Genomic DNA, 24,516 nt, shown 5'->3' on the forward strand with positions numbered 1-24,516 from the left:
AATGGCATGTATCAGTCGCTCTCATTTTCAGATAGGATTGAGACTTTTAAAATAAATGTAAAATATTTCAGACATGAAGTAATAAGTATTAATTTTTTTCTTTTTTTTTTTTTGAGACCGAGTCTCGCTCTGTCGCCCAGGCTGGAGTCCAGTGGCGCCATCTCGGCTCACTGCAACCTCCGCCTCCCGGGTTCACGCCATTCTCCTCCCTCAGCCTCCTGAGTAGCTGGGACTACAGGCGCCCGCTACCATGCCCGGCTAACTTTTTTGCATTTTTAGTAGAGTCGGGGTTTCACCATGTTAGCCAGGATGGTCTCGATCTCCTGACCTCGTGATCCACCCGCCTCGGCCTCCCAAAGAGCTGGGATTCCAGGCGTGAGCCACCGCGCCCGGCCTGTAATAAGTATTATTAGAATAAAAGCATTGTACTCTTGGTGGGAACGCAATCACTGACTGTACAGATAGTAATGATGTTTTCTTTTGGATCCAGAGGCACAGCTTCACCCTTTCAATCTACGTCGATATCTCCTGTCATCTTTTGTGCAAATTCCCAGCCATGTAGTCTGTCTTTGTTCTCTTGGACCAAGCATATTGAAGCTTAATAAACAGAAGTCAAAGCTTAACTGTGTGTGTATTTGAAAAGCAACATATGGCTGAGAGGCATGAGTAGAAACAGAGTGCCTTTATGGTATGGGGTGTCCCTTTGGGGGTGGGAACTTGCTGTGCTTCACAATCCGATATCATAGGTCCCTCACATTTCTGTGAGTATCCTAGACCTTACTTCAAGAAAATATGGTTATGTCGCCTTTAAGAGCAACCCAAGCCCCGCCCTGTCTTTGGAGTCCGGCACTGCGTTTACCAGCTCCCGTGACGGTGTCACCGAGCCTCTACCCGCCATATAAAGCCTGACCAACGCTCTAAGGCAAGTCCAGAAGCGGGGTCGAAACTTCATAACCCAGAAGACACTGCGGTTCTCGGAGGCGCAACTGACCCAATGAAAGTACAGGAAGGAATGTTTGCGTGCGTGCGTGCGTGCGCATCGTCGGAGGGCGGGACTTCCGGCGTCCTCCGCGGTAGTTGATTTGGTTCTCTCTGGTGTTTGCACTAGCTCCGGCCTTTGGCGCTCTATGACGTCACCGAAGCGACGGAGCGGAAAAGCGCGAGAAGCGGCTGGGTTCCCTCGGCGCAGAGGCGGTAGTGACACAGGCACAACTGACAGTGGCAGAGGCTCAGCTGATAAGGACTGGGGACGGCGGTGTCCTTGTCTTGCCTTTGTCGCTCGCGCCCCTCTCTTCCCTGGCTGGGCTGGCGGAGTCCGCGCCGAAGAACCTAAGGTGGGTGCCCCATCCCAGGCCCCCCAACTCCGCCCGACTCCTCCTTCCAGTGCTGAAGCCCACAGAAGGGGCCCTGCCGGTCAGGCCCCTTGTCCCGAAGAGGGTGGCGTTCCTGTGTGGGGTCCCCGTATCAGCTGGTTTGATGCAGCCCCAGAGCTCCCCTTCGGGAACCTCAGGTTCAGGGCATGGAGGCGCTGCCGAGTGGGCCGCGTCGGGAAGCCCGGAGTGTGTGTTGTTTCTGCGGGAAAGAGGGTTTTGTGAATTCTCTCTTGGAATGGCAACCTGAGCAGCCAGTAACCATGGAAGGTTGTCAAGGGAGGACCAGTCGGAGGGGCAGGTACAGAGTTAGAACGAGCAGGGTGGGGAATTGACACAGAGAGACCGAGAAGAGGCCACTGCAGTGGATCCCAGAGACTGCACCAGAGCTCATGGTAGAAGAAGGGAGATGTGATGGGATTCTGGATAGACCCGGAAGATAGAGCCAACAGGTTTCCCTGCTGTATCAGATGTGTCTGTGAGCAAAAATAGGGAGTGAGGGGCCATTTTTTTTTTTTCTATTTTGCCTGAACATCTGAAAGAATGAAGTTGGGGAAATCAGCAGCATGAGGAGTAGGTTTCATGGAGAAGATCATGGGTTGCAGTTTGGCCAGTGTCATTCTCAGGCGTCTCAAGTGGAAAATGTCACATGGGTAGGGGGACAGAAAGGTCTGGAGTCTACAGAAGAGAGCTGGTGTAGTTTCTTCAAAAGAATAGAGGGTGGCCGGGCGCGGTGTCTCTCGCTGGTAATCCCAGCACTTTGGGAGGCTGAGGCGGGCGGATCACGAGGTCAGGCGTTCAAGACCAGCCTGACCAACATGGTGAAACCCCATCTCTACTAAAAATACAAAAACTAGCCAGGCGTGGTGGCCTGCGCCTGTCATCCCAGCTACTCGGGAGGTTGAGGCAGGAGAATTGCTTGAACCCGGGAGGTGGAGGTTGCAGTGAGCCAAGATCGCGCCACTGCACTCCAGCCTGGGCGACAGAGCAAGACTCTGTGTCAAAAAAGGTGCAGAGCACGGGTCTCTTCCGCGGAAACTGACATTGCGTTTCCGTTGTCGGCCTCCCGCTGCAGGAGCCATATATTGAAGACCATGTCTGGGAGCTTCTACTTTGTAATTGTTGGTCATCATGATAATCCAGTTTTTGAAATGGAGTTTTTGCCAGCTGGGAAGGCAGAATCCAAAGACGACCATCGTCATCTGAACCAGTTCATAGCTCATGCTGCTCTCGACCTCGTAGATGAGAACATGTGGCTGTCGAACAACATGTACTTGAAAACTGTGGACAAGTTCAACGAGTGGTTTGTGTCAGCATTTGTCACCGCGGGGCATATGAGGTTTATTATGCTTCATGACATAAGACAAGAAGATGGAATAAAGAACTTCTTTACTGATGTTTATGATTTATATATAAAGTTTTCAATGAATCCATTTTATGAACCCAATTCTCCTATTCGATCAAGTGCATTTGACAGAAAAGTTCAGTTTCTTGGGAAGAAACACCTTTTAAGCTGAATGCAGAAAATTCCAAAATAAATGATACCACCAGAGTGGTGTAAACTCAGGAATGTGTACATTGTAAGTTACTTGATTAAATAGCTTGGAAAACTTTTGTGTATTCTCAGCTTATCTGAACTTAATGAAATTCCTTTTATATTTAAAAATAGTACATTCTGTCTCATGTCACATATCAATAGATCAATTGGTATTCCCTTGTGAACAGTGTTATTTATAAAGAGCTTGTTATCAATAATAATGACTTTTCTTCTTTTTCTTTTCTTTTCTTTTTTTTTTTTTTTTGAGAAGGAGTTTCGCTCTTGTTGCCCGGGCTGGAGTGCAGTGGCACGATCTCGGCTCACTGCACCCTCCACCTCCCGGGTTCAAGCAGTTCTTCTGCCTCAGCCTCCTGAGTAGCTGAGATTATGGGCTCCCGCCACCATGCCTGGCTAATTTTTTTTCTGTACTTTTAGTAGAGACGGGGTTTCGCCATGTTGGTCAGGCTGGTCTTGAACTCCTGACCTCGTGATCTGCCTGCCTTGGCCTCCCAAAGTGCTGGGATTACAGGCGCGAGCCACCGCGCCTGGCCATGAAATATTTTTACTTAAAAATTGGGAATAAGCTTTTCTTTCCTTTTTTTTTTTTAGATAGTCTTGCTCCTGTCATGCAGGCTGGAGTGCAGTGGCATGATCTTGGCTCACTGCAGCCTCTGCCTCCCGGGTTCAGGCAATTCTCCTTCTTCCCAAGTAGCTGGGATTACAGGCATATGCCTGGCTAATTTTTGTATTTTTAGTAGAGACGGGGTTTCGCCATTTGGCCAGGCTGGTCTTGAACTCCTGAACTCAGGTTATCTGCCCACCTCAGTCTTCCAGAGTGCTGGGATTACAGGCATGAGCCACTGCTCCTGGCTGGGAATAAGCTTTTGACTTTCCCGATTCAGATAGGTTGATCTTTTGTTTTTTTCTGAGATGGAGTTTCGCTCTGTTGTCCAGGCTGGAGTGCAATGGCACTTGGCTCACTACAACCTCCGCTTCCTAACTTCAAGCGATTCTCCTGCCTCAGCCTCCCAAAGTGCTGGGATTACAGGTGTGAGCCACCATACCCAGCCCAGATAGGTTGATCTTAACGTAACAATCCAAAGCAAATGTCATAGTCAAGATTTGGTAGCTAGATTTAGAACTAAAATATTCTGCAGTTGGGAGTGAAATGTGTTAGCACATATGTGGACGTTATGCATTTAGAGATGTTACAAAAATGTATAGGCACTATACACAGCACTACTCAAGAAGCCAAAGAAACACTTGTGCAGTGCTATGTGTCACATGTCTGCTTCTGCCAGAGGGTAGGAATAGTGATCCTGCTATAATGTGAGACCCTGAATCATGTTTGTAAAATAGGAGGCTGGGAGAAGTTCCAGGCCACAGTGAAGTGTGTTGCTTCTGTCACTTTATATTCTTTTATTTCCTTTCCCTCAGACAGTAAACTTGTAAAAGTTGTAAAGGCAATTTTTAGGATTGTTGTCAAAGAAAAGCTTGGATTACATTAACATTTGTACTCAGTCTTTTAGGCAATACATCAGAGGGGGCTGGGAATTGTGTCTGTGTTCCTATAAGTAGATCTTACTGTAAAATAGTAAATGTCCATTGAAAAGCAAGTAATACAACCTGTGCTAATTGGGAGCACTTGAACACTTTTGTTCCATTCTGAATAACTTTTGAGCAAGTAATTCTAAGCTTTGTCTTGTATCCTTCTTTGAAATTGCTACCATCATTTTCACCCTATTTGATTTCTTAAATAAAGATGTTTGTTCAAGAAAAAAAAAAAAAAGAATAGAGGGTGTAGATTGAACTGGGCCCTGAGGATCCAATTTGGTAGGGAGGTCTGAAGATCATTGCCTGTGAGCTATGTGGTGAGGGAGGAGAGAGCTGATACTTGGGGTTCAGACCATAGGTGGAGCCATAAGCCGGACACTTACTTTAGAAAGGCACAGATCTGCCATAGGAAGGATTTTGTTCTCTGCCTAGAAAAAGGGAGGCATGGATGGAATAAGGAATGGGCTTGGGATGGAGACTAAAGTTTCAGATGGTTTATATTCTGCACCTATAGGCTTGACTGACCCTCAGGGCCACTCTTTGTAGGAAAAGAAAAAAGTTATCCAGGCTAGTGGAGCAGCTGGGTTCTAAACTGGAGCACTGCGTTTTCCCCTTCTCCACATATCAAGGCAAGCTTGGATGATCTGCCCCAGTCAAGGTCTCCCAGCAAGCTCCCCTCAGAGCCTTATATAACAGGCAGGCCTGGTTGCAGAGAGGACCAGTAGCTGACCGACCTGCTCAGCCCCTCCCTACAACTCATTAAGAATGTATGAGGCTGGGCGTGGTGGCTCACGCCTGTAATCCCAGCACTTTGGGAGGCCGAGGCGGGTGGATCATGAGTTCAGGTGATAGAGACCATCCTGGCTAACACAGTGAAACCCCATCTCTATTAAAAATACAAAAAAATTAGCCGGGCGTGGTGGTGGGTACCTGTAGTCCCAGCTACTCAGGAGGCTGAGGTGGGAGAATGGCGTGAACCTGGGAGGTGGAGCTTGCAGTGAGCTGAGATTGCACCACTGCACTCCAGCCTGGGTGACAGAGCGAGACTCCGTCTCTCAAAAAAAAAAAAAAGTATGAAACATTTATTGGTATAAACACTAGCCAGTGTCCTTCTAAATGTGTACACATAGGTAGGCAGTTAGAAGTGAAGCTATTCGTTGATTTAAATTCCTGCAAATACTACATAATTGATTTGACCCAAATTTGCCTATAATTATCAACATACCATGGAAAATTTTAGTATCATATCCTCTAAAATTTTAAAAGCTAAAACATACATCTCAGTTTTTGAAATTCTACTACATCATTTACACTGAAAACATATAGTAAACCATTAGTCCAAGAACAGTGATAGCTGATACATATGATGAGCTACCAGTGTTTGACACCGGTAAGAGTCCTATGGGGTGGGAGCCATTCTTACAACCTATTTGCAGATGAGAGCACTGAAGCTCCAGCAGGTTCAGTTCTTTCTAGAGTCACAGTGCTACTAAGAGCCAACGCTGAAGTCTGAGAAGCTGAGTTTATACAATCAACTTGAGATCAGTTTGCTTTAGGGTAAGGAAGAAGAGATGGTGGTCCAACTCTGCCTGTAGGATCTTCCCATGGTTTCCCATTTCTCATGGTTTCCCTCTTCCCTCAGGGACCCCTGGCGATGGCAGAAATGAACCCAGCACAGGTGAGTAGAATGTTTTCTACCTTTCACCTACCCGTTATCTCATAGATGGTTTTGGCACCTCCATATAAAGAAAAGTGGTGTCCTGAGACTCTTTCTCTGTCTTTTTCCCTCTCTTATGTCTGAAAAGTGGGTGGTTCCACCAGTTCTAGTATCTTAAATTAGGTCTGAGATTTTTGTTTGATTGTTTGAAGTTTATTGTGACACCTTATCTGGATGGCCCTGGATTATATGGAGTGGTTCCCATTTTTGACAACTGACGTGGTAACATCTGTCAGAGTGTCATGGGCACAAGATTAAGAATGTTTCAATGTTTGGAGGAGAGACTGAACTGGATTTTTAGTTAACTGCAAGTGTTTGTTATATCAGATAGGAATAGGGAGCAGAGTGGGAGGTGGCTAGAGACACACAAACATCAGGCCTGGAATGACAGCCTAGGTCCTGGGTCTCTAATCTAAGGGAGGTGGTAGATGGGGAAGATTTGAAGCAGAAGAGGGCAGTGATAGGACCCTAGCTTAAGGAACTTTCTTTGGCTTCTGAGGAGGACAGACTGTGGAGATGAGGGTAATGGCAGGGAGAGCTGAGAGGATGTTCCTACAGCAGTCTAGGTGGATGTTGGTGGTAACTTGTCAAGAGTAGTGTTGGCGGCCGGGCGCGGTGGTTCAAGCCTGTAATCCCAGCACTTTGGGAGGCCGAGACGGGTGGATCACGAGGTCAGGAGATCGAGACCATTCTGGCTAACACAATGAAACCCCGTCTCTACTAAAAAAAAAAATACAAAAAACTAGCCGGGCGAGGTGGCGGGCGCCTGTAGTCCCAGCTACTTGGGAGGCTGAGGCAGGAGAATGGCGTGAATCCGGGAGGCGGAGCTTGCAGTGAGCTGAGATCCGGCCACTGCACTCCAGCCTGGGCGACAGAGCAAGACTCTGTCTCAAAAAAAAAAAAAGAGTAGTGTTGGCTTCAGGATGTGTTTTGAACTGGAGCTGCCCACATTTTATGATGTAGAGAGTGAGGCAGCTAGGGAGGTAGGATAGAAGGAGAATCAGGAGTGGCCCCATGGTTTTGTTTGGAATTATAGATGCTTCATTAGCTATGACGGGAGAAGTCAGCAGTAGAAGGAATTTTCAGAGTGAGTATGAGGAGTCAGTGTTTATTCAGGCCACAGATGTCTCAGAGACTCCTGGTGGAGGAGTTCAGGTTGGAAACGTCCACACCACAGTGGCTGTCATATGGACCAGGATGAAGCCGTGGATTCAGTTTAGGTGACAGCATCTCTAGGTTATGGTGGCAGTGCTGTTTGACGATAGAGAATTGGAATGGGGCATGAGACCTGGGTCTCTTACTGGGTACGTGTGTGGTGGGGGGGAGTCACTAGACAAATGAGGGAATGGAGTGTTTGTGGGGATGAGTGTATGTGAGATGGTGGGGTATAGGCGTGAGAAAGGCTTCTGAAGGAGAGTGGACATGATGGGGTTGATGAGGGGGTAATAGGGTGAGGTTGGAGAGTTGCTAAGCATCAGTTGGATTGAGGTGAGGATGGGAGTTGTATTAGTCCATTTTCATATTGCTACAAAGAACTACCTGAGACTGGGTAATTTATGAGGAAAAGAGATTTAATTGGCTCACAGTTCTTTTTCTGTTGTTTGTTTATTTTTGAGATGTGGCCCAGGCTGGAGAGCAGTGGCATAATCTCAGCTCACTGCAATCTCTGCCTCCCAGGTTCAAGTGATTCTTCTTCCTCAGCCTCCTGAGTAGCTGGGACGACAGACTCACGCCACCACGCCCAGCTAATTTTTGTATTTTTAGTAGAGATGGGGTTTCACCATGTTGGCCAAGATGGTCTTGATCTCCTGACCTCATGATCCACCCTCCTCAGCCTCCCAAAGAGGCAGGACACAGCTGAGAGTATGTGAAGTCCTCACATGGTTGGTTTGGGATGCTGACAGTGAACTGAGAAACAGGGGCATGTAGGGAACCTTCAAAGTGGGGCTTTGGGCTGCCCCCGGTGCTAGGGGACTTTGGTGTTCTGGGGCAGGCCTGGGAGTGAACTGGATTCTGAGTGTATTTGCCGTGCACCACCTGGTTTCCGTGTGCAGAGTGGCCTGTTACGAGGTGAAGGAAATGCCTGTGGTGTGGGCTGGGAGGTGTCTGTGGAATTGACAGGAGTGGAGGTGTGAGAGCTGGGATTGGAGTGCTGACCAAAGACTGATGTTTAAGCAGGAGGAGTGTGAATGGAGGCCCCAGGCCCTGCCCCTGGTAGCTCAAGGGAGGAGGATGAGTCTGAGTTTGGTTGTCTTGGGAGGCAAGATCTGGGTGACCCCATGGACTCTGGCTGGCAGGAGAGGATGGATCCCCCCATGGGAGGCCCACATTCCTTTTCTACCTTATCTTCCATCTGTTTCCTCTGTGCTGGACACGGTGGCCAATGTAAATATGGAGAGAAAAGTCACTTGTGCCACCTGGATGTTGTTTGTCTGCCACACTGGGAGGGTATGAGGAGACTGAGGAAGGAATGGAGGTGTAGGGGAGAGGGATGAGTTCCTGGAGAGAGAAATGTAGCAGTGATTGTACCCACTGGGTTTTTTCTTTTTCTCTTTCTTTTTCTCTTTTTTTTTCTTTCTTTTTTTCCTTTTTTTTTTTTTTTTTTTTTTTTTGAGATGGAGTCTCGCTCTGTTGCCCAGGCTGGAGTGCAGTGGCACGATCTTGGCTCACTGCAACCTGCACCTCCTGGGTTCAAGCAATTCTGCCTTAACCTCCCAAGTAGCTAGGACTACAGGCCTGTGCTGCCATGCCCAGCTAATTTTTGTATTTTTAGTAGAGACGGGATTTCACTGTGTTGGCCAGGCTGGTCTCGAGCTCCTGACCTCAGGTGAATTGCCCGCCTCAGCCTCCCAAAGGTCTGGGATTATAGGCATGATCCACTGTGCCTGGCCCCCATGGAGCTTTCATTTATGGATGTGAGTGAGTGATGCCAGGGACAGGCCAATGACACTGAAAGAAGATATTTATTCCTTGGACGTTTCCCTAAGGAGGGTGCACACCACATTACACGGGGCCACATGGTGAAGCGCCAGATTTGGTCAGGAGAAAAATTGCCATGAGGAGAGTTTAGTTTAGTCCACAGATGCTCTTGGGATTTCAAAGGGAAACAAGGCAGGGCTGGGTGTCAGGATAGTTTGGCTAGTTTTGGTAATTCCAGGACACCTGGGCTATTGGGACTATCCCTAGTTGAGCAGTACCTGTCCCTGGGTTGATTTAGAACATGGGAAATATTGGCTTGTTTGAGAAAGTTAGAGACGGAGGTGGTTCAGAATATGTGCCCAGGATGGTAGGGGAGATGGAAACACATTTGGCTGTTAGTTTGTCTCTGTGTTTCATGGGTGGTAAATACAAGTAGAAAATAAATAGAGAACTTAAGTAAATACAGCTTGAAAAGAAGCTGCTCATGTATTCATCTTTCCCAATTTGGCAGGGCCGTGTGGTCTTTGAGGACGTGGCCATATATTTCTCCCAGGAGGAGTGGGGGCACCTTGATGAGGCTCAGAGGTTGCTGTACCGCGATGTGATGCTGGAGAATTTGGCCCTGTTGTCCTCGTTAGGTAAGGCTTTCATACTTGCCCAGTGTCCTGGGTTGGGCTGTGTTGTCTCCTTTTACTTGAAGGTGGCTCTGCGTTTCCCACAGTGAGACCGTGGGTGCTGCTGCTTTTCCTTGTTTCCTGACATATGTTCTATGAGAGTCAGGACTGGGCTGTGTGCTGTGTGCTCCCTTTTTCCTAGCAGCCCCATCCCCTGCTGCTCCAAGGCTTGCAAGAAAGGGCTCAGGATCCAGAAATGTTGAAGTTGACATAGAGACCTACTGGCCCTGTGTTCTCATCTAATGCATGGGACCTCTGTGCTCTGTTGTTCCCTTGCTCTTGCCAATATTTCTTGGTGCCTTCTTGTTCCTGGAATTTCTGGCACTGACCTGATCACTAATTTGGTGAAGCACTGGCTTGATTGTGCAGGATGTAGAAATCTTCTGTGAAGTTCTGGTGATTATAGAATGTGGGATATCATCAGGTGGTCTCTCTGGGCGTGTGCGTGTCTCTTTGTGTGTCTTTCCCCTAGGACTGGTCTCTTTCAGGTCTCACAGACTGTCACCTTAAGCAATGGGGAGGGCCCTGGTACCCGAGAGGGTGGCTATTACTCCCTGAAGGGCTGTAGAGACTCAGAGGGACATGGTCCTGGTTCCTGGGAGTTGGGAAAAGGTGTAATATCACAGGTTGGGTCATACCACACTAGGAACCTGTCCTGTGACCCCTGTTGTTTAGTTCAAGACCGGTTGCCACAACTCACTCTTCCTTTCCTTCCCGCATTGTCATTTCTACTCTGACTTCTAATCCCTGGCTTCCACCTGTTACCTATTCTCTTCGACTGCTCCCTTTGCAGTGCCCCCCAATGCATGACCTGTACTTGAGGTGAGGTCTGCATGTATTTGTCAGTCGTCCCTGAACACCGTCTCCTCTGTCACAGTCAGATCTCTCTGAGTTTAGACACAGCCTTCTACACACTGCTCACTAGTCACCAGCAGCCATGGCTTATGGAAGGCCATTTGCAGAGAAGTGATTTGGAGACCCTCCTTCTCCTCTCTGCACTGTACCCCTCTCTTGTGTTCTTACCTATCATCAGGGCTCTCCCATTAGGGGTATTTGCCAAGTCCAACTCTGCACAGCAGGCCTTCTTCTCATTGGCCTTCGTGTTTGTATTACTTCGTTCTCACTCTGCTATTGGGAAATACCCAAGACTGGGTAATTTCTAAAGGAAAGAGGTTAATTGACTCACAGGTCCCCATTGCTGGGGAGGCCTCAGGAAACTTACACTCATGGCGGAAGGCAAAGGAGAAGCAGGCATCTTCTTCACAGGGTGGCAAGACAAATGAATCCAAGCAGGGAAAATGCCAGACACATAAAACCAGCAAATTTCATGAGAATTTACTCAGTTTCGTGAGAACAGCATGGGGGAAACTGTTCCCATGATTGAGTTATGTCCACCTGGTCCCACGCTTGACACATGGGAATTACTGGCATTATAATTCAAGATGAGATTTGGGTGGGGACACAGAGCCTAACCATATTATTCCACCCCGGCCCCTCCCAAATTTTATGTCCCTTTCACATTTCAACACCAATCCTTCCTTCCTAACAGTCCCCCAAAGTCTTAATTCATTCCAGCATTAACCCAAAAGTCCAAGTCCAAAGTCTCATCTGAGACAAGGCAAGTCCCTTCTGCCTATAAGCCTGTAAAGTCAAAAGCAAGTTAGTTACTTCCAAGATATAATGAGGATACAGGCATTGGATAAATGTACCTATTCCTAATGGAAGAAATTGGCCAAAACAAGGTCTACAGGCCCCATGCAAGTCCAAAACCCAGCGAGGCAATCATTAAATTTTAATGCTCTGAAATTATATCCTTTGACTCCCATCTCTCACATCCGGGGCACACTGATGCAGTAGGTGGGCTCCCTCCCACTGTCTTGGGCAACTCTGCCCTTGTGGCTTTGCAGGGTATAGACCCCCTCTCAGCTGCTTTCATGGGCTGGCATTGAGTGTCTCCGGCTTTTTCAGGCACACGGTGCAAGCTGTTGGTGGATCTACCATTCTGGGGGCTGGAGGACAGTGACCCTTTTCTTATAGCTCCACTAGGTAGTGCCCCAGTAGAGAGTCTGTGTGGGGGCTCCGACCCCACATAACCCTTCCTGCAGTGCCCTAGCAGAGGTTCTCCATGAGTTCCACCCCTGCAGCAAACCTCTGCCTGGACATCTGGCATTTCCTACATCCTCTGAAATCTAGGTGGAGGTTCCTTCCCAAATATCAATTCATGACTTCCGTGCACCCACAGGCCCAACACCATGTGCAAGCCACCAAGGCTTGGGGCTTATACCCTCTGAAGCAATGGCTGGAGCTGTACCTTGCCCCTTTTAGCCATGGCTGGAGCTGAAGCAGCTGGAATGCAGGGCACCATGTCCCGAGGCTGCATAGAACAGGGGGACCTAGGGCCAGCAGCTGGGAGGCAGGGCTCCATGTCCTGAGGCTGCATAAACAGCCTGGGCCAGGCCCACAAAACCATTTTTCCCTCCTAGGCCTCTGGGCCTATGATGGGAGGGGCCGCCAGGAAGGTCTCTGACAGGTGCTGGAGACATTTTCCCCATCATCTTGGTGATTAACATTCGGCTCCTCGTTACTTATGCAAATTTCTGCAGCAGCCTTGAATTTCTCCCCAGAAAATGGGTTTTTCTTTTCTATTGCATAGTCAGGCTGCAAAATTTCCAAACTTTTCTGCTTTGCTTCCTCTTGAACACTTTAGCACTTAGACATTTCTTCTGCCAGATACCCTAAGTCATCTCTCTCAAATTCAAAGTTCCACAGATATCTAGGGCAGGGGCAAGATGCCGCCCGTCTCTTTGCTAAAGGATAGCAAGAGTCACCTTTACTCCAGTTCCGAACAAGTTCCTCATCTCCGTCGAAGACCACCGCAGCCTGGACTTCATGGCCCATATTGCTAAATCAGCATTTTGATCAAAGCCATTCATCAAGTCTCTAGGAAGTTCCAAACTTCCCCACATTTTCCTGTCTTCTTCTGAGCCCTCCAAACTGTTCCAACCTCTGCCTGTTACCCAGTTCCAAAGTCACTTCCACATTTTCAGGTATCCTTACAGCAGTATTTCACTACCTCGGTACCAGTTTACTACATTTGTCCGTTCTCACACTGCTATTAAGAAATACCCTGGCTGGGCGCGGTGGCTCACTCACTCCTGTAATCCCAGCACTTTGGGAGGCTTAGGTGGATCACCTGAGGTCAGGAGTTTGAGACCAGCCTGGCCAATATGGTGAAACCCCATCTGTACTAAAAATACAAAACTTAGCCAGGTATGGTGGCAGGTGCCTGTAATCCTAGCTACTCGGCAGGCTGAGGCAGGAGAATCACTTGAACCGAGGAGGTGGAGGTTGCAGTGAGCTGAGATCGCGCCACTGCACTCCAGCCTGGGTGACAGAGCAAAACTCTGTCTCAAAAGAAAGAAATACCCAATATTTGGCTAGGGTTGGTGGCTCACGCCTATAATCCCAGCACCTTGGGAGGCTAAGGTGGACGGGTCACTTGAGGTCAGGAGTTTGAGACCAGACTGGCCAACATGGCAAAACCCCATCTCTACTAAAAATAACAACAACAACAAAAATTAGCCGGGCATGGTGGCTCATACCTGTTATCCCAGCTACTTGGGAGGCTGAGACAGGAGAATTGCTTGAACCCAGGAAGCAGAGGTTGCGGTGAGCTGAGATCACACCACTGCACTCCAGCCTGGGGGAAAGAATGAGAGTTCATCTCAAAAAAAAAAGAAAAGAAATACCTGAGCTTGGGTAATTTATAAAGGAAAGAGGTTGAATTGACTCACAGTTCTGCATGGTTGGGAGGTCTCAGGAGATTTACCATCATGGTAGAAGGCGAAGGAGAAGCAGGCACCTTCTTCACTGGACGGAAGGACGGAGTGAGTGCAAGCAGGGGAAATGCAAGATGCTTATAAAACCATTAGATCGTCCGGGTGCTGTGGCACACGCCTGTAATCCCAGCACTTTGGGAGGCCAAGGAGGGTGGATCACCTGAGGTCAGGAGTTCGAGACCAGCCTGGCAAACATGGTGAAACCCCGTCTCTACTAAAAATACAATAATTAGCTGCGTGTGGTGGCACACACCTGTAATCCCAGCTACTGAGGAAGCTGAGGCAGGAGAATCACTGGAATCCAGGAGGTAGAGGTTGCAGTTAGCAGAGATCGTGCCACTGCACTCCAACCTGGACGGCAGAGCAAGACACAGTCTCAAAATAAATAAATAAATAAAATCCATCACATCTCAGGAGAACTCACGATCATGAGAACAGCCTGGGGGAACTGTCCCCATGATCCAGTTAGCTTCACCTGGTCCCACCCTTGACACGTGGGGGTTATGGAGATTACAATTCAAGATGAGATCTGGGTGGGGACGCAACGCCTAACCGTATTGTTCCCACACCAAACCAAGGGTGGGGCTGCTTATTCTCGCAACCCAATAATGAGATGCAGATGAACTGGGAAAATAGAGTTTTTATTTCTGTAACCGGTTACAGGGAGAAGGCCTGGAAATTATTGCCAGACCAACTCAAAAGTACAAAGTTTTCCAGAGCTTATATAGCTTCTAAGCTATTTGTCTACATGTAAGTGTGCATTCTTCTAAAGATGTAAGTGATTAACTTCTCTATAACCAAGATCTGAGTCCTGAAGACCTTCCTCTGGAGCCTCAGTAAATTTACTTCATCTAAATGGGTCCAGGTGCTGGAGTGATTACCCTTGTCTCCTTCTAAATCATGGAGGTTTGGGGAGTTTCTTTTTTTTTTTTTTGAGACGGAGTCTCGCTGTGCTCCCAGGCTGGAGTGCAGTGGCGTGATCTCGGCTCACTGCAAGCTCCGCCTCCCGGGTTCACGCCATTCTCCCGCCTCAGCCTCCCAAGTAGCTGAGACTACAGGCGCCCGCCACCACGCCCGGCTAATGTTTTGTATTTTTAGTAGAGACGGAGTTTCACCATGTTAGCCAGGATAGTCTCGATCTCCTGACCTTGTGATCCACCCGCCTCGGCCTCCCAAATTGCTGGGATTACAGGCTTGAGCCACCGCGCCCGGCCGGGGAGTTTCTTTAGAACCCCAATAAACTTATTCACGGAGGCCTGGGGAGTTTCTTCAGACCTCCAATAAAACATATTTAAAACGTATTTAATCCTAAACGGGTCCTGTTAAGAATTCCTTCGTGATCTTGTCGTCCTTCAAGGCCCAGGAAAGGCCTAGGCAAAACTCTTGGTGGACTTTTGTTACACTCCAGCCTCTGCATGAGAGCACTGGCACTGTCAGCCTTTAATCAACTTCACCAGTCAGTGCTGAAACCGTTGTCATGGAAGCCTGCCTGCTCAGCTGTTAGGGAGACCTGGCCTGCCACAGTACCAGGGTTCATGCCTGTCACCAATTCCATGATCATTTTCATGGGGTGTCTCACTGACATTTGTGATGCGGTTGCCTCTGCTCATCACAGTCAACATGCACCTCACCAGCATTTTTATTCTTACAGGTTGTTGCCATGGAGCTGAGGATGAGGAGGCACCTTTAGAGCCAGGTGTTTCCGTAGGAGTGTCACAGGTCATGGCTCCAAAGCCCTGTCTATCTACCCCGAAGACCCAGCCCTGTGAGACATGTAGCTCACTTCTGAAGGACATTCTGCGTCTGGCTGAGCATGACGGATCACACCCCGAGCAGGGACTGTACACGTGTCCAGCACATCTTCACCAGCACCGAAAGGAGCAGATTAGAGAGAGACTTTCCAGAGGGGATGGAGGAAGACCGACATTTGTGAAGAACCACAGCGTTCACATGGCAGGGAAGACCTTCTTGTGCAGTGAATGTGGGAAAGCCTTTAGCCACAGACATAAACTTGCTGACCATCAGAAAATCCACACTGGAGAAAGACCTTATAAGTGCAGCAAATGTGGGATATTGTTTATGGAAAGGTCCACACTCAATAGACATCAGAGAACTCACACTGGAGAAAGGCCTTATGAGTGCAATGAATGTGGGAAGGCCTTTCTTTGTAAGTCTCACCTTGTTCGTCACCAGACAATCCACTCTGGAGAAAGGCCTTATGAGTGCAGCGAATGTGGGAAATTGTTTATGTGGAGTTCCACACTCATTACACATCAGAGGGTTCACACTGGAAAGAGGCCTTATGGTTGCAGTGAATGTGGGAAGTTCTTTAAGTGCAACTCAAACCTCTTTAGGCATTACAGAATTCATACAGGAAAAAGGTCTTATGGTTGCAGTGAATGTGGGAAGTTCTTTATGGAGAGGTCTACACTCAGTAGACATCAGAGAGTTCACACTGGAGAAAGGCCTTATGAGTGCAACGAATGTGGGAAATTCTTTAGCTTGAAATCTGTCCTCATTCAGCACCAAAGAGTTCACACTGGAGAACGGCCTTATGAATGCGGTGAATGTGGGAAGGCCTTCCTTACAAAGTCCCACCTCATTTGTCATCAGACAGTTCACGCTGCAGCAAAGCAGTGCAGTGAATGTGGGAAATTCTTTAGGTATAACTCCACACTTCTCAGACATCAGAAAGTCCACACTGGATAAGGCCCTTATGAATGCAGTGGATGTGGGAAAGCCTTCAGTCGCCAACATATTGTGGCTGGACAGCAGGCAGTACACACTGGAGAAGGACTGAGTGCCATGAATGTGGGTAATTATGTAGGTACAGTTCTCCAATTGCTACGTATCAGATAATTCACACTGCAGAAATGTGTGTTCAGCAAACTTGGGACATTATTTTGGTTTGACTCTCATTAGACATAGGAGAGTTTACACTGAAGAAGAGTCTTTTCAATAAAGTAGAAAGTGGTAAAGATTCAACATGCAAGATTGTACTTACTGGGCTTCAGAATATCCACACTAGTGAAAGTCTTCTGAGTACAGCAAATGTGTGACAGTATTTTGCTACTACTTCGCACTACTTAGACACCGGTAGTTCACACTGGAGAAAGGCCACATATATGCCTTGAATGTAGCCAAGATAATGAACAACACCCAGAAATCTCTGATTTAGCAGTGAGAACTAGTATCATGTTTTTTTAAAAAAAATGGTAAAGTACATGCCACATCAAATTTGCCATCTTAACTGTTGTAATATCCTGTTTAATACTTGAAGTACATTCACATTGTTGTGCAAATAATATCCTGAACTCTTTATCTTGTAAAATGAAACTCTATAACCATTAAATAACAACTCATTCCCACATTTCTTCAGTCCTTGGCGACCACCATGCTAAAGTCATTATGAATCTGACTATTCTTGATACTTTACAGAAGAAGAATCTTAGAGTGTTTTTCATTATTTGTTTTTTTTTCACTTAGGATAATATCCTCAAATTTCAGCCATGTTTTAGCATGCGTCAGAAATTTTAAGGCTGAGCAATATTTCATTGTTGGCATTTGCCACATTTCCTTTATTTATGACATCTATTCATGGACACTTGGGTTACTTCTACCTCTGGCTATTGTGAATGTTGTCCCTACAAGCATAAGGGCACAAATATCTCTTCGAGTCCCTGCTTTCAGTTCTTTTTTTTTTTTTTTTTTTTTTTTTGAGACGGAGTCTCGCTCTGTCCCCCAGGCTGGAGTGCAGTGGCCGGATCTCAGCTCACTGCAAGCTCCGCCTCCCGGGTTCACGCCATTCTCCTGCCTCAGCCTCCAGAGTAGCTGGGACTACAGGCGCCCGCCACCTCGCCCGGCTAGTTTTTTGTATTTTTTAGTAGAGACGGGGTTTCACCGGGTTAGCCAGGATGGTCTCGATCTCCTGACCTTGTGATCCGCCCGTCTCGGCCTCCCAAAGTGCTGGGATTACAGGCTTGAGCCACCGCGCCCGGCCTGCTTTCAGTTCTTAATGGGTATACCCAAAAAAGTGGAACCGCTGGATCCTGTGGTAATTCTAACTTTAATTCTCTGACGAACTGAGAAACTTTTCCATAAAACTTGTACCATTTTACATTCCTAGCATTTCACAAAAGTTGTGATTTGTCCTCATTCTAATCCATAGAAGGCAACATTTCTAACAAGTTTCTAGGTGATTTTGTTATTACTGATGTAGGGACTACATTTTGAGAACTGCCCTATCCCATTTTTAGTACAATGCAGATATTCTGTAAATACCCCTTGTTTCTATGTTCTATCCTGTGAACCTTTTCATTTTGTTAATTTTTCCCAATGTTTACAACCAGGAAATAGCTTGTCATCTTTGATACAAAACAGAATCTTTGCAAAATACCAATTGCATTCTGTAGCCCTTGGATCAGTTTCTCCCCCAATCTATGTAGATATTTAGTGGCATATAATCTTGTGTGAGAATACCTCATGGTAAGAATACATTTTAAAGGATCTTAAGTAAGGTCCCAAAATAACAGCAGTTTCCCTGTGGACCTGCCCTCCACCCAGGCCATCCAGTCCCAACAACTGTGCTCTCACTGCTGCTTTCCAGGTGTGTACCTGTCATGGGGTGTGCATGCCGCTGACCATTCCTCTTAATGGGTTATAGGCAACAGATAGAATAGCTTAGATGCCAAAGCCATAGAACCTGCCAGGGGTTGTGTCATTTTGAAAATTATGCAAAATTCTAAATGATCTTACATGGCAGCAGTCCCTAACGTTTTTGGCACCAGGAACTGGTTTCATGGGAGGCCATTTTTCCGTGGATGGTTTTGGAATGAAACTCTTCCACCTAAGATCATCAGGCATTAGTTAGATTCACATAAGGCCCACACCTAGGTCCCTCGCATGCACAGTTCAGAATAGGGTGTGCGCTCCTATGTCTAATGCCGCCGCTGATCAGGAGGTGGAGATCAGCAGGAATGCTCGCTCCTGCTGTGCGGCACTGTGTGGCCTAATTCCTGACAGGCGACGGACTGGTACAGTCTGTGGCTTGGGGGTTGAGGATCCCTGTTAAATGGGATTTGGGGAATTTTATTTGGGTTCTCTCTTTGACTATTCTATTGTCAAAGTTATTGCATCTAATTTTTCTAGAGTAAGCCAGATTCTGTGTCACGTCATAGAGCCACATAAACAGCCAGGGGCGCTATTGTGAACTGTGCCTGCGAGGGATCTCGGTGTGCTCCTTATGTGAATCCCAGCTAAAATCAGAAAAAAATAAAAAATAAAAATTGAGCCTGTGAGGTTAGAAGCAAGACAGTCATGTTAGATTTCTGTCATTATTCATAGTTCTGCAAAGGTGGTTTCAGGTTCTGCATCAACCCAAATGTACTCTTCCATTCAGCAGCATTTACAACCAAAGATGCAGTCAGGCGCGGTGGCTCAGGCCTGTAATCCCAGCACTTTGGGAGGCCGAGGCGGGCAGATCACGAGGTCAAGAGATCAAGACCATCCTGGCTAACACAGTGAAACCCTGTCTCTACTAAAAATACAAAAATTAGCCGGGCGTGGTGGCGAGCGCCTGTAGTCCCAGCTACTCAGGAGCCTGAGGCAGGAGAATGGCGTGAACCCAGGAGGCGGAGCTTGCAGTGAGCCGAAATTGCGCCACTGTACTCCAGCCTGGGCGATAGAGCGAGACTCCATCTCAAAAATAAATAAATAAATAAAATCAAAGATGCTGTCCCTTAATTAGTTACTCTCACAATCCATTTTAGTATTGGTTCCTCAGGAAACTATTTCAATCTATAAAAGTGAAGCAGTTTCTTCACATTATACTCTCTGGTTTGAATAGTTACTTGGTTTTGCTCTTCCCCACATTGACTACCTTCTTGGTAGCCATAGGTCTCAGAGGCATTTTCTGTTGTCCCTAAATGATTCTGCCCTTGGTGGGGGTGGCTTTTAGGCTGGCTAGTGGCTTTCATTCAGATGGACAGAAATCTAAGCTTGATCTAGCATCAAGTCTGGACCCAGCACTCTCTATTTTTTTTTTTTTTTTTAGCTATTATAGATAACAAAGGATTGAATAATTTGCTTTTGGCCTATTAGCTCCCATTTTCTTATGCATCCAGTGAACCAGAGATTGAATATTTTGCTTTTTGCCTATTAGTTTGCATTTTCTTATGCATCCAGTGTGCCAACTCCCTGGGAGTTGGATCCACCTCTAAATTTCATGGTAACTTTTACCTTTAGTAACTGAGCACAGACAGCCACATGGCCACCAAGGAATCAAAGGTTTTTCATCCTCCACCCATTTTTAAATAGAGGATTATTCAAAAGTTAAACAAAAAACTTTATTATCTCTTATTAATATATGAAAATTGTGTTCAAAATAGAAAGTGAACTTCTACTTTTCTTTTTTTGAGTGGTGTGATCTTGGCTCACTGCAACCTCCACCTCCTGAGTTCAAGTGATTCTCCTACTGCAGCCCCCATGTAGCTGGGATTACAGGCACACACCACCACGCCCCGCTAAGTTTTCTATAAGTAGAGATGGGGTTTCTCCATGTTGGCCAGGCTGGTCTCAAACTACTGGCCTCAAGTGGTTCACCCACCTCGGCCTCCCAAAGTTCTGAAAATTATAGGCTTGAGCCACTATGCCCAGTCCGAGATCTATTTACTTTTGTCTACATTATTTTCCTTTCATTTTGAAATGACCTTTACATAACCCCTAAACCTGAAATAATCCCTTTGTGTTTTTTAGGCTTTTTTGGGTTTTTTTTAAGAGAAGTCTCACTCTTGTCTCCCAGGATTGAGTGCAAAGATGGCTTGATCTAGGCTCACTGTAACCTCTGCCTCAGGGTTCAAACAATTCTCCTGCCTCTGCCTCCCAAGTAACTGGGATTAAGGCACCTACTACCACGCCCGACTAAGTTTTGTGGGTTTTTTTTTTTTTTTTGAGACGGAGTCTCGCTCTGTCGCCCGGGCTGGAGTGCAGTGGCATGATCTCAGCTCACTGCAAGCTCCGCCTCCCGGGTTTACATCATTCTCCTGCCTCAGCCTCCCGAGTAGCTGGGACTACAGGCGCCGCCACCTCGCCCGGCTAGTTTTTTGTATTTTTTAGTAGAGACGGGGTTTCAGCGGCTTAGCCAGGATGGTCTCGATCTCCTGACCTCGTGATCCGCCCACCTCGGCCTCTTAAAGTGCTGGGATTACAGGCTTGAGCCACCGCGCCTGGCCGTTTTTTTTGTTTGTTTTTGTTTTGTTTTGTTTTGTTTAGGAGAGACGGGGGTTTCACCAAGTTGGCCAGGCTCGTCTCGAACTCCTGACCTCAGGTGATCTGCCTGCCTCTGCCTCCCAAAGTGCTGGGATTACAGGCGTGAGCCACTGCGCCCCGCCCAGAATTACTTTTTCTTTAGCAAAAACCACATCTTCATTTTTTAAATATAAGCTTCTTCACCAAAAACACATAGTAAACATCATGGCGCTGGGCTGCACAATACTTGGATAGAGCATGTTGATGTAAAGACATTTTTCTAAGTGTTTAGACCATGCCTTTTATATCTAAACATGCAAGAAATGAGTAGGTTCCTGTAAACAACTGCCACCAGCTGCCTCTGACACTGCAGCTCTTGCTTGTGACAGCCATCATGCACACCAAGGTCAAGTTCTTTCCCAGGAAAAAGTAATCTCTGGTACCCCCAGAACCAATGATGTCAGGTAATGCACTACAAAAGAAGGCAGAATTTTAGACCTGGGAGAAATCTGTCCTCTTAAAACTCTTGAGAAAGAGATATTTCCTCATCTGGTTAGTGTAGATAATAAGTTGGCTTCCTGAGCTGGTCAGTGCAGGAGTGGGTTAGAGTTCTGTTTTATATTTGGCTTGGCCATTGTTGATTTCTATAGTCAATTTCTTACATGTAAACAAGGAAGATATCTATAATATTGAGATTTCTTGTTTTCTTAACTGGTCTTAGGTTGAAAACTGATTTAATTTTCATTCTCTTCCCCTCTCCCCGCACCATCCCATTCCTCTGCCTCTGCCAGATCTTCAGCTGGGTAGAGTTTTGGTTTTGTTTGTTTTTTAACCTGGAGGATGTCCCCAGATATCAAAACCTAAACTGCTGATTCTTAGAAGTTCTCCCTTCGATGAGCTGCTAGTTTTATTTCTGAACATGAACTTACCAAAACATCCCCCAGCAATCCCCTTGTTTCAGACATAGCTCTCTATGCTTCCCATTCCATGGCAGCAACTAAGCTTAACTCATCCAAAGCAAAAAAGCAATCCCTTTTTGCTTAAGTGACACAAGGATCCCCAGATGAACAAGTAGCTGTATCACCCTCCAATTAAATGGAAATAATATTTACTTCTGGTGGAACCTCTCCTTCCTTGGAACAAAGGGCCCCCAACCAGCAGAATTTACAGTTAAGAAGAAGTGGCCAGGCGCTGTGGCTCACGCCTCTAATCCCAGCACTTTGGGAGGCCGAGGCAGGCAGATCACAAGGTCAGGAGTTCAAGACCAGCCTGGCCAACATGGGGAAACCCTATCTCTACTAAAGATACAAAAAATTAGCTGGGCGTGGTGGTGCATGCCTGTAATCCCAGCTACTCAGGAGGCTGAGACAGGAGAATCGCTTTACCCCAGGAAGTGGAGGTTGGAGTGAGCTGAGATCACACCATTACACTCCAGCCTGGTCAACAGGACGAAAAATATATATATATATATTAGCCAGGCGTGGTGGCAGGCATCTATAATCTCAGCTACTCAGGAGGCTGAGGCAGGAGAATCACTTGAACCCTGGAGGCGGAGGTTGCAGTGAGCTGAGATCACGCCGTTGCACTCCAGCCTGGGTGACAGAGCAAGATTCCGTCTCAAAAAAAAAAAAAAGAAATAAATAAAAAAAGAAGAAAGGTAGCAGAAATTCTGTGAATGAGTTATTAAGTTCAAAAATGAGAATGCTTAATATAATCCATAGGTTCAGAAAAAAATTACGATGAAAAGAATTGTCAAATTTTGTAACTGATACTTGACCTGGTTAAATTTGAATTATTTCTAATTCCCTATGCAGTGAGATAAAAGATAAATATTGTATGTGACATATTCATCATAAAATTATTTGTTGTTTATCTGAAATACATTCTAAATTAGGAGTTCCCAACCCTGGGGCCACAGATGAGTACTATGGCCTGTTAGGAACGGGGCCATATAGCAGGAGGTGAGTGGCAGACGAGTGAGCATTGCTGCCTGATCTCCGCCTCCTGTCAGATCGGCCGCAGCATTAGATTCTCATAGGAGTGCAAACCCCATTGTGAACTGCACATGAGAGGGATCTAGGTTGTATGCTCCTTATGAGAATCTAATGCCTCTGAAACCATCTGCCCCCACACCCCTCTCCCTTATCCGTAGAAAAATTATCTTCCACAAAACCAGTCCCTGGTGTCAAAAAGTTTGGGGACCACAGTTCTAATGACATAACTCTTTTCCTGATAATTTGCCTCTACTTAACAATGCCTTGTTTTATAGAATTTGCTCACAGAATTCCTGCAGTTACAGTCTTGATGCCATTTATGTTGTGACAAACCTTCATCATTCATCATATTCAACTTATTTCATTCCTTTATCTATTGGACATTCATTAATGAGAAACACATTCAACAGTAGCATTCTGAGCCTAAAGACTCATGATGATAAACAGTGTAGAAAACATTACAAACTCTATTATAATTGTCCTACCATCTCCATCTGAATTTAACAAAAAAGTGATTTTGTCTCTTTCTTTGGAACTAGTTGAGATTAGGGGCGTGAGCCACCACACCCGGCCAGGTCATATTCTTAAACTGTGTCCAAGTCTTAATTCATCATTAGCAATAACACAGGTCACTGCCATCAAAAATAAAGATTAATGTTACAGTTGCCCTGGAAATAAGAGGCACTGCACACCACACAGGCCACAAGAAACCTTATTACATACAGAGACCAGAAAGCAGAAAGAGAAAAGAGAGTAACTGGAACTATGTCTTTATAACTAAAATGGCAGAGAATGATGTAGAGATATCGTCAATGGGCAGGAAGGAAAAACACATTTTAGTGTTTGTGGTTGGGGGGTTTTATATGAGTTTCATGCACTTGAGTAAGTGGCTTGCAAGAAAAAAAAGTAAACAACTTTGGTTCTATTAGTTTGACCCTGTGATTAATGAATATCAAACAAACAAATATGGAATCCAAGAAAACACAGAACAGTCCTATATACACATAGCAGCTGGGAAACCTATTCCCAGTGTGTCCCATGCACCTGTCATTGATCTGAAACCCAGTACATATGTGCTCAGTGAACATTTACTAGATAAGTAAATACACATCATCACACAGCTTCTCTATTCATTTTTATCATGTGGCAAGTCTTTCACTTTATCATCTGTACTTATCCCTCTAAGCAGTCAATGAGCAATGTTTTCAAGTATGTAAAAAAATTACATTTTGGAAACAAAAGCATAGCGTGTCCAAGTGTCCAGCACAGCCACAGGCTCAACTTCATTCTCTGACTTCTCAGAATTTGCTGTCTCTCACTCAAACATCATCGAGATCTCATCTTTTTCTCACATCACAGATGGATTTCTCTAGGGCTATTTATGTTTTTTTTTCTTTTGGACTAACCTACATAATTACTAATAGATTTCAGTAATTTTTTTATTTCACAAGTGTTTTTACAGATAATTTCAACTCCCTGTGCAAATACGGTTGTAAACACAGGTGAAATTTTAAATCACTTCTGAGGAAGAAGATAACATCAAGGAATTCCACACCTTTTTTGAGGCTAAGATGTGCATATGCTTCAACTATGAAAATGGTAAGACAATGTCGTGTCCAGAAATGGCATGTATCAGCTGCTCTTGAGAAATAAAAGTAAAATTCTAA

The 24,516-nt window shown here is 46.1% G+C and overlaps 2 protein-coding genes across 5 annotated transcripts; both read left to right on the forward strand.

Annotated features, from left to right (window-relative positions):
- The first annotated feature begins 1,096 nt into the window (after nt 1-1,096).
- Nucleotides 1,097-16,978, forward strand: ZNF547 (zinc finger protein 547). 3 transcript variants are annotated; one of them, XM_003916206.5, is made up of 4 exons: nt 1,097-1,334; nt 6,104-6,139; nt 9,609-9,735; nt 15,262-16,978. In XM_003916206.5, the coding sequence occupies exons 1-4, from the start codon at nt 1,128-1,130 to the stop codon at nt 16,317-16,319; spliced, it is 1,428 nt and encodes a 475-aa protein (XP_003916255.1). In that variant the 5' UTR covers nt 1,097-1,127; the 3' UTR covers nt 16,320-16,978. The 3 variants fall into 3 exon arrangements, with proteins under 3 accessions (XP_003916255.1, XP_017808230.1, XP_021787178.1); XM_017952741.3 differs by lacking the exon at nt 1,097-1,334 and adding an exon at nt 2,837-2,950; XM_021931486.2 differs by lacking the exon at nt 1,097-1,334 and adding an exon at nt 5,503-6,018.
- TRAPPC2B (trafficking protein particle complex 2B) lies at nt 1,150-2,984 on the forward strand. Of its 2 annotated transcripts, none has more exons than XM_031659318.1 (2): nt 1,150-1,334; nt 2,446-2,984. In XM_031659318.1, exon 2 carries the CDS (start codon nt 2,465-2,467, stop codon nt 2,885-2,887), a length of 423 nt encoding a protein of 140 aa, XP_031515178.1. In that variant the 5' UTR covers nt 1,150-1,334; nt 2,446-2,464; the 3' UTR covers nt 2,888-2,984. The 2 variants fall into 2 exon arrangements, with proteins under 2 accessions (XP_031515178.1, XP_031515179.1); XM_031659319.1 differs by lacking the exon at nt 1,150-1,334 and adding an exon at nt 1,350-1,943.
- Nucleotides 16,979-24,516: the final 7,538 nt, after the last annotated feature.

This window comes from Papio anubis, chromosome 20, assembly GCF_008728515.1.
Source record: "Papio anubis isolate 15944 chromosome 20, Panubis1.0, whole genome shotgun sequence".
NCBI classification, from domain to species: Eukaryota; Metazoa; Chordata; class Mammalia; order Primates; family Cercopithecidae; genus Papio; species Papio anubis.

Coding starts and splice junctions, on each gene's coding strand:
- ZNF547 (XM_003916206.5), top strand. CDS start 1,128: ATGACGTCACCGAAGCGACGGAGCGGAAAAGCGCGAGAAGCGGCTGGG. Junction 6,140..9,608: donor CAGAAATGAACCCAGCACAG/GTGAGTAGAATG, acceptor CCAATTTGGCAG/GGCCGTGTGGTCTTTGAGGA. Junction 9,736..15,261: donor GGCCCTGTTGTCCTCGTTAG/GTAAGGCTTTCA, acceptor TTATTCTTACAG/GTTGTTGCCATGGAGCTGAG.
- TRAPPC2B (XM_031659318.1), top strand. CDS start 2,465: ATGTCTGGGAGCTTCTACTTTGTAATTGTTGGTCATCATGATAATCCA.